At 35.5% G+C, this 16,403-nt stretch overlaps 1 protein-coding gene across 1 annotated transcript in view; it reads left to right on the top strand.

The window, feature by feature from the left end:
- LOC108241435 (zeta-sarcoglycan) overlaps positions 1–16,403 on the top strand; it is a 271,208-nt gene that overhangs the window by 210,649 nt on the left and 44,156 nt on the right. The window contains exon 5 of the mRNA XM_017425577.3: positions 15,101–15,223. Within this exon, the coding sequence (XP_017281066.1) occupies positions 15,101–15,223 (123 nt within the window). The remainder of the gene's footprint in view (positions 1–15,100; positions 15,224–16,403) is intronic.

Raw genomic sequence — 16,403 nt, forward strand, 5'->3', positions numbered from 1 at the left:
GGACAACTGTCAAGTCAGCAGTCTTCCCCATGATTGTGTAGCCTATAGAACTAGACTGAAAGACCATTTAAAGGCCTTTGCAGGTGGTTTGAGTTAATTAGCTGATTAGAGTGTGGTACCAGGTGCCATCAATATTGAACCTTTTCACAAGATTCTAATTTTCTGATATGATGAATTGATGAATATAATATACAAGTTTCACTTTTTAAATGGAATTACTGAAATCAATCTACTTTTTCATGATATTCTAATTTTATGACCAGCACCTGTATGTCTTGAAATCTCTAGAATCAGTTAGAAACAGTTAAAACTAAAAAAATCAGATAGCTTGTTGCTGCAGCAGCCTGACAAAAGGTGTAACCTGAGTTGTTCAGTTAGACATACTGTATGTTTGCATTTGACTGAGCCAGGCAGTTATACAACACATCTGAACTTGTACTTACACTTTTTTGTTTTTACCTCATATGTGTGTCAAAATCTTGGGCTAAGATTCCCTAGGAACATTAGGCTACGCGAGTAAAGGTTTTCCATCAGACACAGCCTGCAATATCCAAACATTTTTTAAATATAAACTCCCTGAAAACTGCAGTAACTGGATGATCGTATGTAATGGCACAGGATGATGCCTCTTGTGGAGCTTCATCTGTCAGGCACCAGAAATCCCTTGCTTTCTTGATCTCCTCCCTGCTGCTCCCTCCTGTCGGCTCTGTGCTGACTCAACTTCAGATTCACACAAATACAAAAACAAATCCACAAGTTCTTCTTCTTCAACTGTTCTCAGAGGAAGATTCAGCAATCCTCAAAGGATAGTGGTTATTTCTCCTTACCAGAAACTTGCCACAATGGGAGCAGAAGAGTTCCTCTTTAGTAATCCTCTTTTAGTTTCCATCAGAGGAACTCACCAAGACCAGCTTGTGATAGCTTGTTGTACAGTGTGACAACACACTCCTTCAATGACTGAAGATGTCCCAATGATTCTGGATTACTGTTTGGAAGCATAAATTGACACAAAGCTGTATAAATTACCAAAGAGACACATTGGTGGCCTAATGATAATGTATTTTGTCTAAAAAGGACCAACACATCAGATCTAGGTAAAACCTTTTTTACTTTATCTTTACTGTGATACAGAGACAATATTCAAAATAAAACTAATTTCCTTCAGATAAATGAAAAGCCTAAAATGAGTATGAGGTACTATTATCTGCTATAAATGTGACACTTAAGCAGCAACTTTGAGTAGATTGTGGATTTGATTGTATTTTTTTTTCTTTTCTTTGCTGTTTTTTTTTGTTGTTGTTAAAAAAATCTAATTAAATTTTAATTTAAATATTATTCCCACTTTGCTATCCTCTGAATAGCAGGGTTTCAGCAAAAATGAGCTCTCTTCACCATTTCACCATTCCATTGTGTCTTCCTGAGGACTCATCTCTCAGAGAGAAGGTCTAAGTGCATGCGTTGGCCTTGGGCTTCTCATCTCAGTTTTATTGCTCTCCCTCTTTCATCCCTCCGTCCCCTCTCCTCCTCTGTGTTGCTGTCAGCTCGTTAAAGTGAGTGAGAACCTGTCATCTTTGTCTTCTGAACGGCACGCTATAAAGATGATGAGTGAACTTGGGAGTTTCGAAGCCGTACCCTTTCACCCGCCTAGGTGATGATGTCCCAGCATTAGAGGCAGCCAAATGGTTTCTAGACACCGTTTGCTGCCTGAAAACAGCATGTTTCATGAATAAAATACGGATCTGTTTCTCCTCTTTCTTTTTCTTTTTTAATAACAAAACTTTATGGAACCAGCGTAAATATATCATATAGGTAGTGAAGTCGAGCTATTTGCGAATGAATTATTTAAAACAAGGTAAGAAAGCTTTCATTATCAGTATAGATGTGTTACACAAAAGCAAAAAAGCCAACAGGAGTAACTGTTCCACAGAACATTTGAAGAAAAACAACAACTACCAAAAAAAAACAGTTTTCTTAAGATATAGTACCTCTTCCAGCTGAATATAGCATGCATATAAAGATAAGTTAGGATTTACCACGGTTTTAATCCTTTTTTGCATTATGAGGTTGAGGATCTTGTCAAAATAAATTTCTCAAAAATCATCTTAAAGGCCCACTGGCCTATTGCTTTCCATGTTTGTTTTGTTGTTGTTGTTGTTGCTTTTTGGAGATGTGGTACTGATAAACACACAAAAAAGTCATTGTTACAGATATGTAATTTAATTCACCATCCTCAGTGTGCTCTAAAAACCTTTAGTATCATGTCCCGTCCTGTCCATGCTCCAGCAACAATCATCTCTATCCAGTGAAAATTGACTCCTAACCTCAAAATGTCTCCAGCTGTCCGACTTGAACTGTTAATAGCATCATGAGCCGATTATTTGCGTATTTCCTGTGGCCGTTCATAAATGAAACTTCTCTTTCAACAACATTTAATTATCAGCCAGGTATAACTAGTGGCCTGGGGGTTGTAAAAACAACAAGATTCAGGTGAGCTGTCGGATTATATTGACACATGACATGTTGGGGCCATGTTTACAAGTAATACTACTACTGAAGAAGTTTATTATATTATGTATGTTATGAAAATATAGAAGAGAAGACTGGTTTTGAAAATGCATTTAGACAAACATTTGAAAGTGGTTTAGACTTGTTACAGGCAAATTTAAAAATAAACCTTTCCTAGTTTAAAAATTGATTTACATCTCTAAAATCCCCACTTCTACCTTTTAATCTAGTGCATTCATGGCACTTTCTCTAACTTGTTCATTTACTTTGTTTATGATGATTCTCTCATCTTGTTTTTTTTATTATTATTTGTAATGCTGTCATTTTTACATTTTCTTTTTTTTAAATCCCCCATGGACTTCATTTCAAATTAAACTAGTGAATTAGCCACTGAATTTTTTTCCCCTTTTCCTACATTAAATTCAGCCCTACTTGTATCACTTCATTATCTTCTTACACCAACTATGCTGACTTTTATCTCAGTAAAATCATATATGTTAATACTCTGGCATTTGGCTTATGCATCTCACAAAGTGGCTAATCAAAGCAGCTGAGTTGGGGGACTCACAGGCAACAACCTTCAAAGACTTAATAAAAGGTTTGTTTTAAAATGGAATATTTTTTTCCAATATAAAGTCAAATTCTTTCATCTGCTGCGCTTAAACCTACACATTACTGAGTGTACGGAGGTTGAAGCGAAAAAAATGTGAAAAAATTTAATTACATTTTGTTTTCATTCGTTGTAGCTAACATGGCATTGCTATAACAGTTTAACAGTTGAATGTCAGCTAAAATTGGTTTCTGATTACTGTTCAGAGTGGAGAAATTGCAAAGCCAGATTTAATTCTTTTTCTATTACACACAGTGTAATTATACATCAACATCTTTGCAAATCCCCCAGTGAGAAACAAATGATGTACATAACAGTCCTACTTTGCTGTGATCATATTTTCAGCCGATCTTAGCATATTCTGAGAAACGCTGAGATATCAAGTGGTTTGATTTTACAGTCTCTGCCTTGTTTTAACTCACAAAGTTAAGAATCATCTTCCTCATTGTATGTCTCAGCTTGAAAATCAATTTGATGGTTATAATGAGGCACTTAAAAATACATAAACCTGTGCATTAACAACCAGAATGGATTTATGGTGCTGTCTAAGAACTCAATAAATGCATGGACTTACTGACAGTGTTCCATTTGTTTGTTGGCACTTTATTTGCACAAGGCTAATTGTCTACATGTATTTATGCCTGTAATGTGGCAAATGTTGTTTTCATCACTTGCTCATATGTGTATGTATGTGTTGCTCTAAGAAATGCATTTAATGGACCATGTGAAGCCAGTCTTCTGCACCAGTGAGCTAGGGGCGTCATGTCGTTTGCTGGTAGTTGGACACTAATAAATCGCCAGGTTTATGCTAGTCTAAGATCAACGTCACCCCTTAGGAGAAAGAGGAATAGTGATGATGGAAAGCCTTTAATAGGTTTGGAGATTTCTTTGTGAAAGTTGGGAAATTTGTTATTTTCCGATGCAGCTTAGTAATAAAATTAAATTGTCCAACACTGGTGGTGCTGCAGTGAAACCTCTTAGATATTTTTGAAATGATGATTAACTTTAGGTTCACTTAATTCAAAACATGCAAAGAAAAAATTGAAGTCCTTCAAACATTAAGTAAACATTTCAATATTCTAGTACTTTGTGTGGATTACTGTTTTAATAAAAAGTAATATTGTCATAAATTGTCCAAACAAAGGACAACAAGGCAGCAGTCAGGCAGAATAATGCAAGCCAGGAAAAAGAAGAAGAAGAGACAAAGATAAATAACAATGTTGCTTCAATACTGTCTGAAACCTTTTGACTGATGCAGTCAAATTATAGATTTCAGAATAAAGAAATTGTCTCATTACAAACTACAATTATATAAAAACTTTGCTCAATAAAAAGCATGTCTCCAGTCTGTAATGTTCTTCATCTATTTATTTCTTTATTGCTCCCATCCAATTAAAACTATGATGACGCAGTCATCTGTAATTAAATTTGATGGCAGAAATTGACAGCAAGATGAGGGGTATATTAATAATATCAAATGACATTTTATTTTTCTATACTGTCTAAAAGAATAAATAATGTAAATTTTCTTTTCAGCAAACATTTATAATTTGGGATTTACATGAAAAAGTAAAATACCCAAGCACTCTTCTACAAATGCTATCAATTTTAACATCAATACATCCCTTTAGGCACTGTCGGTAAGCAGTGTTTACGTGCATGAGGTTTGTTCCATTCTTCATGGCATTTTCACAAACAGAAAATAACCACAATATGTTAACACTAATGAATTTGTGTAGCTGTGACTTTCAGTTGGATAAAAAAAAGTGCCAGAAATATATTTTTTATAAGTTAGGCACCTGTGCTGTAAGAATAAAATTAATAAATGAATAGGTAAATACATACCTAATGAGAACACTGTGCAAACATATTTTATTGCATAAACAAACACATTTTTACTTTGCATTTTTTATCCAATAAGGTTTGGAACATTATTCTCCAGCCCTGTCGTCTTTTGGCTTCAAAACTGCTCCCATCAAGATGTGTAAAAACTTACACTGAAGCTTGTAAATGGTTGAGTTTCATTATTCTATGTGCAGGCAATTAAAAGATAAATAAATAAATAAATTATGTCAACTTAATGAGCCCAAAGAGAATCTAAGAGTTTGCTCTAAAAGTGTTGATGGTTTTAGCAATATTGGCACCAAAACTGCTGCGTTAGGACAGGGAAACCCTTATGCTTCAGTTTCCATTACACCCTTTAGCAGCATTAAGTGCGTGTCCGGTTTGGAGTAAAACTGTGCTTTCATTGCTAAAAGAACATTAACTCACACTTATATGCAGTGTGCAGAAACTTTACATTTTGTTTATGCAGCTGCACTGTGTTTCTTGATGTACACCACTGCAGCAGACAGGAGGTTTTTAACTTGACATAAGCATGTTAGCTGTAAACCATGAGCACATGATGGCACAATTTCAAACTAAGTCCAGCAAAAACCTCAGCGATATCCTTAAGCCTCGAACCTGAAAAATTGCATTTGCAAGCACAGACAAAGTTTGGTTACAGTGATCTTGAACTGTATTCATTTATATTTCTTTGAAAAAAGATGGAGGGCTGATGAAGATAACCTTGAACATGACACAGCTCAACATTTAATTAAAAGTAGTATCAGTTTACACCTTTCAAAGTGATTAATGAAAGCTTCGTTAAGTTTGGTTTTTTTGCAGGAATGGTTTTAATGTACAGTTTGGTCAAAAAGTGCGTAATTCAAGTGGACTTTTATAACTGACATAATCGAAATCTCTTTTAATGTCTTTAAAGTTGTATCAAAAACGTACGTAATAGATGAATTCAAATAAAAATAAGGTCAAGATCCATTCTGTTTCAGGAGAGGCAAAAGCAGATTTATTCTAACAATTTTTAAGCATCATAAAGTGAAAATTTACTTGTCAGTGAGGAGTTGCAGCATCCCATCAGTGAGCACCTAAGTTACAGAAAATGCCAGCAAAGAGGGAACTGCTGTTCGGTTCATCAAGTGATCGATGGTGTATGAAACGAGTCCCAGCGAGAAGCGTGACAAACATCAACATTTATACAGGAGGATATTGCAACAAGTGCTTTTAAAAGGGGAAGTACAAGCATGACAATTTTAACCAATCAAAACAAACTATTTTAAAGGGTTTTACTTCAAGACTACTCCTTAAGGGATTTTTTACTTCTATCCAGATTTTTCTTCTAACTTGATTGCCCTCTTAAGGCTTGAAGTTTATTTTGATTTTCCCTTTTCATCAGTACTAGATATTTGTTTTGGTTTCAGTAAGAGTAAGATGTGTCTTACCCCTAAAAAATAAATGTTAAAAATTTCAGTGTGTAGTGTACAGCTCATCCAGGAAGAAAGTTGGGTCAGGTTAAATTATGCATTTTATGGAATAATACTAACATTTTACTTGACTGGAAGTTGCAAGTTGTTTTGGATAAGACATCCTAATAACATGTAATGCAAATATTCATTTATACGTCGGGACAATTATGGGCAGCAAATTCTCATCTTCGTTTTTTTCTTTGGATAAACCAGAATGTCCCGTTTAGACAAAGTATTACTTCTTTGAGGCCAGTCGAACCAGCAACCCATCTGCTCTTTCCCTGAGCCACAGCCACCAAATTGTGTTTAAATCTATGAAACATGTACTAATCATGTCATGACATATTATGAATAAGCTTGGAACAAAACAAAAAATAAATAAATGTATTTTAAAACATAAGTTTAACCAAAAGTGCTTAACAAAGCAAAACAATTTTTTTAATTGGCATTAGGCTTGACATTAAAATAAAGTATAAAATAGAAATGATACTTTTCATTTATTGACAGAAAATGCTAAGTATAATTCGAAATTGATAAAATAGCAATAAAAGCAAGACATTAAAAATAAAACAAAAACATGGACACCTGTGAAGCACAATAAAGGTAAATTGGTAAATTTAACACTTTTTCCACACTCATGTCCTTTAATGAATGATGTAAACGTTTAGTTTCTCACTAAATTATGCCACTGATGCTTGATGCCTGATATGATTTTGATGTTTAACATCTGAGTTCACATTGGCATTATTGATTTGGTCTCAAACACTGCAAGGCGGCACGAGGAATGGTAAATGCATTACTCCTTACTAGACTGTCAAGTTCAAAGCCCATCACACGCAACATTTTTCACACTCTTTTTTTTTTCACACAGCAAATGTGAGAAACTCCCACTGTGATAGTGAGGGGAAAGTGGATAACACCTTGCAGTTACCCACTAAGGCTGTCATTATTTGATTAAATGCAATGTCACTGCATTTTATTTTTTAAAACACTAAATTCATCCACCTAATGATTGTAATTACTATGAGTGACATTTATCATATTGATACCTCACAATTATGATCAGGGCACACATATTTGAAGGACTTAAAGCCCAGTTTCTCCTGCCTTCCTCCCCTTATTTCTCTTTAAAGCTCTTTGAGGTCAGCCAGTCTCACTTCATTTGGCCAAACTAGCTTTTGCCAGTCATAATGCTGAAAAAGTCCCTCTAAATATTTAATTTAGATTCTGAATGGGCACAGACTGGAGACACCAAACTATACCCATATTCATAAAAAAGTTAAAAGTAATTTAGCCAATGGCCAAACCCAGCTGAGCATTAAAACTTGTCATAAATGTAAAAAGTGTTCATAAAATCCACATTTTAAAGTACAAGAACACTACAGTTTTTTATAAAACCTTATTTAAAGTTAAAAGCTCTAATGCAGCATATTGCCAGCATTCTCGCCTAAGGAAAACTAAAAAGTGATTAAAATGAAACAAATATGATTGATTTTTCTACGTAGCCAAAGGAACGAGACCAACCTAATTTTAGATGTTTCTTAGCTCAAGAGTGAATTAGTATTCACATAGGCAAAAATTCATGTCCATGCATGTATGCAAAAGCTCCACAAACACATTGAGAAAATAAATATTACATGAATGTCACATATAATGGTCAAACACTTCCCGTGATTGTTCATCTGCAGCAATGTGACAGAAAGATAAAGAGATGGACCTGTTGGTGCAAATCAACCATGCATGAAGTGTTTACTTGGCTTACCTACAATCCTTGTACTCATCCCTCAATCCTCTCTTATTGCCTTCTTGCGTCATATGCCTTCATTGCTTGAAGTCCTAATTTAAAACCTTGAATTAAACTCCAGGAGAGCAAACCCTCAGCACTTTAATGTGCAGTAGTAAAATAGCTACACTGGCCCCACTTTAATGTGTTCTATCCATTAACTACAGAATACAAATTGGGGAAACTTGGAGATGATTAATATATAAATATATAAAGCAGGATTTGAAGATATAAAGAAGGCCATTTCAAGATGTGAGGGTATGTTTTACAGGCCAGCATCCAAAATAACATTAGTTTCCTTTAAGTTGCCATCCAAGTGAATACCATTTAAAGGGCGTCTGTTACTTTGCTATATTTTATCCTGGCCAGGTTTGATGTGTTGTTCTGCTTGCATTAGGTTTTTTTCTTTTGTGGGTGTGTGTCTGTGTGTGTATGTTGGCCTTACAATAGGGTCATCTCCAAGCTTCCTTTCATCTATTTATTTACTATACCCACCTAATTCAGCTATCCTATTTCTAGCCATCAACAGGCGAGAGGGTAGATACACCCTGAACAGGTCGCCAGTCCATTACAAGCCAGAGATAGAAACAGACAATCATGCACACACACTCATGCCTAAGTGCAGTGCAGAATCTCCAATTAATCGAAAATGCATGTTGTGGACTATAGAAAGAAACATACATTACAGATGTTACATTAGTGTAACAAAACAGGGGTATATGCAACAGCAGATAAAAACTCTGATGAGCATCATGTTTTTTTTTCACAACATGAGAGAAACCTAAGAAAACTAATCAACATACAAAAGAAGCTAGTGTACTTAATGCATCAAAAGGGACCTGGAAGCACCATTAGATCTTTTGTTTTCAAATGTTATCATTTAATTTCATTCTGTTCATAACTGATCTATAAAAAAAGGACAAGTCACCCAGAAAAAAAAAATATCTAAAGTGATTTTAAACTTGCTAGTGTTTTCTTGTTGTTGTCCATTGAGAGCAAAAGTAAAATCTCACACAGTGAAAGAAACTGGCATTTATTCACACACACACACACACACAAGCAATTATTTGACTGCCTGCATAATTACCTGCAATAATTAATTCAACTTAGTACTATTTCTATAAAACATTGTTGGTTGTGCATATTCATGCAAAATAAATAAATAATTAAAGGACAAAATAATCTGTTTGTGGCTTTTCGAATTGAGTTCGAGAAATGCCTGTGGTTTGCAAGTGCAGTGCAGATTCTGGCATCAACTTGGTCTTAACTCCTAAATTATTGTCTTGATCTAAGTCTTGAGACAATCTGGTTTGGGTCATAACCTGTAAAAGTGAAATTAAATGTACATGTTTCACAATCTCAGATTTAATGTAGTGTTTGTGTTTCAAAGGACTAACAAAACATAATGATTACAACATAAACAGACATGTGACATCTACGGGGCACTCAGCAGACGGAGTCTCAAATCACAGTTTCTGAAATAACTCAGGACATCAGTCCCATGCACTGTACTGTACCGCTCCCTTGTTTTCACACCATTTCACCCTCATGCACCTTGTCTCATCAGTGAGGTATTCTCAAAGCATTATTATTGCTGGAGGATCCTGCTGAGGGAAGCACTTGTGACTACAGAGGAAATCCTGTCAGGAAGTGATTATTTAAATCAGTGCATCAATTATTAAGTCTACCTAACGAGGAGTCCTGCTGTTATTGGTGGCAGCAGAATTACTTGAGTGTGATCAGTGAGAGAGACATTTGCAGGAAGCAATTAATTGTCCAAAAGCAGTTCATTTACACATAATTAACATTTGCCACCTGCAGGTCACTATTAGGGTTATAAAGAAGGTAGCATAATCATTACTTGACAAACCTCTGTTTGGGTTTTTAGAAACCAAATGTTCCGTTGATGCTTTTTAATGAGTGAAACCTGAGGCCTTTGAGAAAAGACCCCAGAGTGTGAATGTTGAGACACTTTGGGCTTTTTGAGCTTCATTCACAAAACAAACATAATTAAAACTAAACTAAAAAAAAGAGAGAAGAATTCAAATTTAAAACATCTTCCAATATATTTTATTTACTTCACAAAATTAATGTTTCATTTGAATAAAAAAAAAGTTAATTAAATTTTCTTACTAGGTATCGCACGGCTGTCTGTCAGTTCTCCAAACAATCACTTAAAAAAATAACCTCTGGCTACTTTTTACAAATGTTGTTGCTGCTGGCACATCACATGGAGTTTAAATTGCTTTGTGTTTACCACTCTTTTTTTCCCCAGGTTAACATTGCTCAGTAGGTGCCACTCTTATATAATTACTCAATGGAAAATGGGAGCTGAGTCATAATATTCAAAAACTGAATATTTATATGTATAGCAAATAGTGCATTGCAAAATTAAAAAAGTTATATTAGTTATGTTTGTATTGGTTCTTGATGTTTTGTTTTTTTGTTTGGTCTCTCTCTCTCTGTATGTCCTTCCAGCTTAGAGTGCACTCTGTTTACTGAGGGCATTTAGGCTAGACTTACACTTAAACCAGTCAGATCTCTGCAAGCTCAGGATATTTCAACTGTCAAAAATGTTCCCCTTCTCTGCAGCTGCCAGCTGTCATTTCAGTGCACACCACTTTGGATCAATCATAAGACTTGCTTTGCTTCACATCTCATCTGATCCATCAGTTTTTAAGCAACTTCTTTTCAATCACCAACATCACTGGTGATTGAACTCAACTTGCAATGTTCTGCAGGACATGTGACTACCACCCTGAATATGATCCCTTCTCATATTTTTCCTAGTATTTGAAGGAAATGTTTGATATTAGCCAGTACCTACTGTCTGTTGTCTGCTTAAAATAAATAAAAAACTAAATGTGAACACTCTGGATAAAAAGTTCAAGTTTTCCACGTGTTATGCTTTAGTTGTTTTTTCATGATGACAACTGATTTACTTTAAACTACAGCTTATTGTTCAGAACATTTAGTACTTTATAATTTAGCATAAAAAAACCTCAAGTCTATTTGAGAATAATCTCACGTTTGGTACAATTCTTTGGGATGTTCTCCCTTTCTTCCTAATTGACACGTTCAAGCTGAAAGAGTGTGTGGGAAATGTTGATGTTCAGCTATTTGGGGAATTTCTCAACAGGTACCTTTGGTTTCAGGTCCAAAGCCCGATAGTATGAAAATCTTGGTGCAGAAAGGCTTAAACTTGCATTCTTTTGGCTTCATCCATAGAGCCTTGCAAAGCAATCACAGTAAATATGTTAGACACTGAGGAAAATGCAATCACCTAAAACTTTTGTTGTATCTCTAACTACTGTGATCAGTAATTTTGTTTTTATCTACAATTTGTTAAAACATTTTATTCAGATTTTCTCATCTTTGCACAGATGGGGCACGCTTACACTAAAACTACAGGACCACCTCATATAAATAAGAAAAGAAAAGAAGAAAATCACAATTTAACCCCTGATAGAAGGGATGGTAACTATGATTTGATGTTACCCAGAATGTAACCCTTGATTTGGCCTGTTGCAAGCTGTGAACAAATAGTTTAGTTTTTGTTTTATTGCATGAGATGATTTGCTTTTCATTGCTCTCAGTCATTAAAATGTCTTTAGAGAATTCTCAGTAGGCTGTCATCTTCCTTTTAGGAAGGGAATACTAGCTTTTTAACCACAAACCCTTAAGGTTTGAGAATCTCTTATCTACATACAAAAACTGCCCTCTAAATCTCATCCTAATGTTTCCTTGTAGAAATGCACTTCATTCCCGATTATTTACCTGATGTGGGTTGGACTTCAGATATTAGTGGTATCAAGTATTTTAGGATGATGTAGGCTAGTGTACTTTTAGGTAGTACTGTCATAATTTCCTTTTTTGGGGTCTACAAATAATAACCTTATAGTCTTATTTCTTTTTTAATGACTTAAGACACCCATATGTGAGACCTTACAGGGATAGGTCTTCTGAATTCAAAAGGAGTTGCTGTAACACTCAAAATAAATCTGAATTCTTAGATTGTTGGGTTTTAGTAACGAATGAACACAAATGCTTATTTTTGCTATAACAGAAAATCTTGTGAAGGCAGGTTTATTTTAGGACTGAGAGTACATAAACCCATTTCTCCTTTTTTTCTTGAACAAGGTTTCACTGTTTTCTTTTATCAGTGAAGTTTCCCATCTTCTGTCATTTCCCAATGCTTTATACACCCTTACTCAGCAGATAAAAGATGACTTCTTTTGTGAATAAAACACAAATCTTTGTAAACATGCTGACCGTGACACCTGCAACCATGTTGGAAATCTGTACTACAAGCTGTATTACTGGAAAAAAGCTGAACAGTGAAATGGTGGTAATCAAATGTCAGAGAAAGCATCTAACGCAGCACATGTCTAATTTAAAACCAGCTCCACTTTCTTCCTTTTTTATCCTCCTAAACCCTAACCAGATTTGTTCCGTCTTTGATTCCAGTTGTGGAAAACTTCTCCTACCTCAGCTGTCAAACTGCACTCTATGGACTAAGTCTGCATATATCTTTAACACACACACCCACATACTCAGTTTAAGTTTTAGACAGATCAAATCTCAATTACTTTTTTCACACAGTCAAGAGGAGTGAGGGGTTTTAAGGAGATGGGGTTGGACAGGAAAAGGAGAGTGAGAGAGAGATGAAAAAAAGAGCCTTATCCCAGACTGATAGCTGCTAATAAAGTTTGATTATGACTGACAAGGCACTTTGGCTTTCTAACTGACACTCTTAATAGCTTGAGAGCCCAGATGGTGAAAGGGAGGGGACAGTCTTTTTTTTCTACTGGTTCAGCAGGGATGGGATAGCAGAATATCACTTTCTAATTTAAGGAAAAAAAATGAGAGCAAGAAGAAATTTAAATCAAACTCCAGTCATCACCTCTGCAGTGGCTAATTTATTATCATTGCTAAGATCATAAACTTTGACACCACACTGCTAAAACATTATTTAAAGCATAATCAGCAATTAATCCAAAACTTTTAGATAGCTGTAATAATATCAGTGTTTTGTCCTGTGCAGTAATTATTTAAAAAATACAGTTAAAGCTGAAATGTGGTCTTTTAAGATAAGGGATTTGTGAACTTTCTCCATCACACACACACACACAGATACATCTCAGATTATTCTTCCCCCACAACCACATGCATATTGGCTGAATATTTACATTAGTATAAGGATAAAGAAAATCAATTCCATTTACACACAAAAAAGAAACATGTTCACTGACACATGGACAAGTGCCTATTGACTTCCCTCAACCCAGAAAGGAAGAAAAAATGGATGGACTGAAACTGCTTAGGTAATACAAAAAAAAAACTCTATTACAAATATCACTTTTTTGAAATGCTTAACATACAGATGCAAGCTACACTTGACCAATCAAGACATCTCAGATGTGAGAGAAAGCCAAATCTTGCCAAATGATACATTTTTGCTTATTTTGATTAAAATATACAACATGAGGTCCTTGATGAGGGCTTACAGCTAAACATTTCCAGATGTGAGGAAAGTCAGCTGATGAAGCTAACAGGATTCTTAATCACTGTTTCTGATTCTGAAGTGATTGGATTAAAGTCTTAGTGAGGAAACACTCACAAAAAAAACTCTGCTTGACAATTGATGTGCATTTTGTCAAAGAAGGTCTGCATTGTTTATCTCTGAGGATTTACCAATCCCCTTAACACTATGTCTTGTAAAGCAGGCACAGAAAATTAGTGACTGGTCTCCACATGACAAAATCCCAAAGGACAAAGACTAATTTGATTGAGGTACGCAAGCAAAAAGGTCAGAGTCGCAATCAACACTCAGGAACTTTATGTTAAATTTAGATGTAAAATGTCATCCCCAGCATTGCACTTTGGTGGACAAAAATTTGCTGGAAAGCTTTTGTTGCAGAGGAATCAGCTGTAAATAGCAGCACAACAGTAGCGTAAGTGTGCATCATTATATTGTTGTCAGCTTGAATAGCTTTATCTTCACTTCTCCGGTCTCTTGACTCCTCCGCTCCATGTGTGTCTGCTCCACTCCACACTCCACGCAGCAGAGCAAATTATGCCTTTTAAACCAATATGAGTGTTCATGTAGATGTTTTAAATGGAATACATCTGCCAAAACAAAGTGATCAAATTCTTTCAGATTCCAAGTAGCAGTGTGTTTGCTCAGTGCTCCTAAAAGTAGAGATACATTTGTTACCAATTACTGCCTCCCAGCATGACAACTGTGTCATCTTTTACAATATAAGAAGTCATTACCTTTTATCCTACAGACTGGAGTGGACCACTTTTTAATAAGATGTAAAATTCCTTTTGACCAGTGCTACACAATGAGGGGAAAACTGAGCTGCCAGCCGCAGTGCAGACCACTAACAAAATCAGACTGATCCTATCATTTTCAGTACCTCTGTGTGAAATGCTGCAGTTTGTGTTTTATTAAAGCAAAATGTTAGCTGTGCCCACTCATACTGCAGCACACTCAGTGAAAATCTGAGTGTTCACCTAAATGTTTCGTTTACATCCGCTAGTCAGAGCTGGAGCTCTTGATGCTGAGTCACTGACTCAGTGCTGAATGCCAATTGTAACCAGCCCAATTACAGTTAAAAGCCAGATTATAGTGCTTTCTAATTCTTTTTTTTCTTCTTCTTCCATTGTTAAAGTGCTTTTACAGTGTATGAGAGGAGCTGATGAGACACAGAACACCAGTGGAACAGGAAAAGGCGACTGTCGTGCAAACTCAAAAACATGTTAATGAATACACATTATTAGAAACTTTGCTATGGCTGCTTGAAAAAAAGAGATATTAACATCTTGCAAGACCAACTTTCTGTTTGCAGGTAAAGTTTACCTCTAAAACACCCCGTCTCTTTTGTGTTGTTTCAGGTTCAGAAATGGTGGAGGCTCAGTGTCAGCGGTTTGAGGTGAGGAGCACTGATGGTGAGAGGGTACTCTTCTCTGCAGATGAAGAAGAGATCAGCATCGGAACTGAGAAGCTCAAAGTTACAGGTGGGGTTATGCATAAAAGAGTACTGCATACCTGTGTTAGTTTAGGTACAACTGTTCATTTTAACATCATACTTTATTACTTTGACAAGAAGCAGTGACATGACTAAAACTAAATAATATTATTTCAGTTAATGTTTACTGCATGCACACCAAGAAGTGCATTATAAATATGATGACAATGCTTTTTTGTTTTAATTGCGAATAAAAAGTCAATATCTAACATACTAATATACGCACATATACACAGTGCATGCTGAACATTGTATTATGGTAAAACTAAAATAATGCACCAAGATCATTTCCCATATTCTACAGATATAAATCACACTAAACCACAAATTGAACAGATTACCTCATTCATTTTTCAAATTTATGAGTCACTGAGGAGATTTATTGTTTTTGTAAAGGGGCAGAAACCGATGGATAAACAGTGAGCTAATATACCACAGTCATGTAAAATGTTCAGTTCCTCCTCAGTTTTATATATTGTATGCTCAAAATTTTTTGACGACAAAGCAAAAACACAGTTTTTTTTATGAGTCATTAAAAATAAAAACTGAAAGAGTTTTATAAGTCCTATCGCTTTTACTTAGTAGTAACAGAACGGTATATGACAGAAGCATCTTTAGTTGTCCTACAGGTTTAGCACAGTTTTGGTGGAAAGTTTCTCTTTTTGTTGGCTGAATCATTAAAGATTAAGCAGATTAAACGTGTAGCATTAGTGCACAGGTTTAACCGGGGGTTCTGGATTGCTTTCACATTTGCTGCTTGGTTTACCCAGCGTTTTTTTTTTTTTTTTGCTGAGTTATCTCTTGAAGTTGAATCTTCGGCTGTGTGTTTTGTGTTATCTTTTTGAGATATAAATTCTCTGCTTCAGCTTAAAATGCAGAGAAAGATTTCACCTCTTTTCCTCTCATGGTCTGAGACTCAGCCAGGTACAATTTTGCAAAGTTCTGGCAAACTGTCCTGAACCTTTTTAGAAAAATGTTTCCTGTCTGATCATTCTACCATGAAAGCATAATGTGTGCAGTGCTGCACCAGCTTTTGACATTCTGGAAGGTTCTCTAAATTTCAAAAGAACACTGGTTCTCAGTTATAACTGTTGTTTTTTTCTGTTTTGGGGACCTTTAAAAGAAAAACTAAGTCATTACTAGTTCTTAATTACCTCCCCCAAGGAGGT

The sequence above is a fragment of the Kryptolebias marmoratus genome, linkage group LG3 (assembly GCF_001649575.2).
Source record: "Kryptolebias marmoratus isolate JLee-2015 linkage group LG3, ASM164957v2, whole genome shotgun sequence".
Classification (NCBI taxonomy): domain Eukaryota; kingdom Metazoa; phylum Chordata; class Actinopteri; order Cyprinodontiformes; family Rivulidae; genus Kryptolebias; species Kryptolebias marmoratus.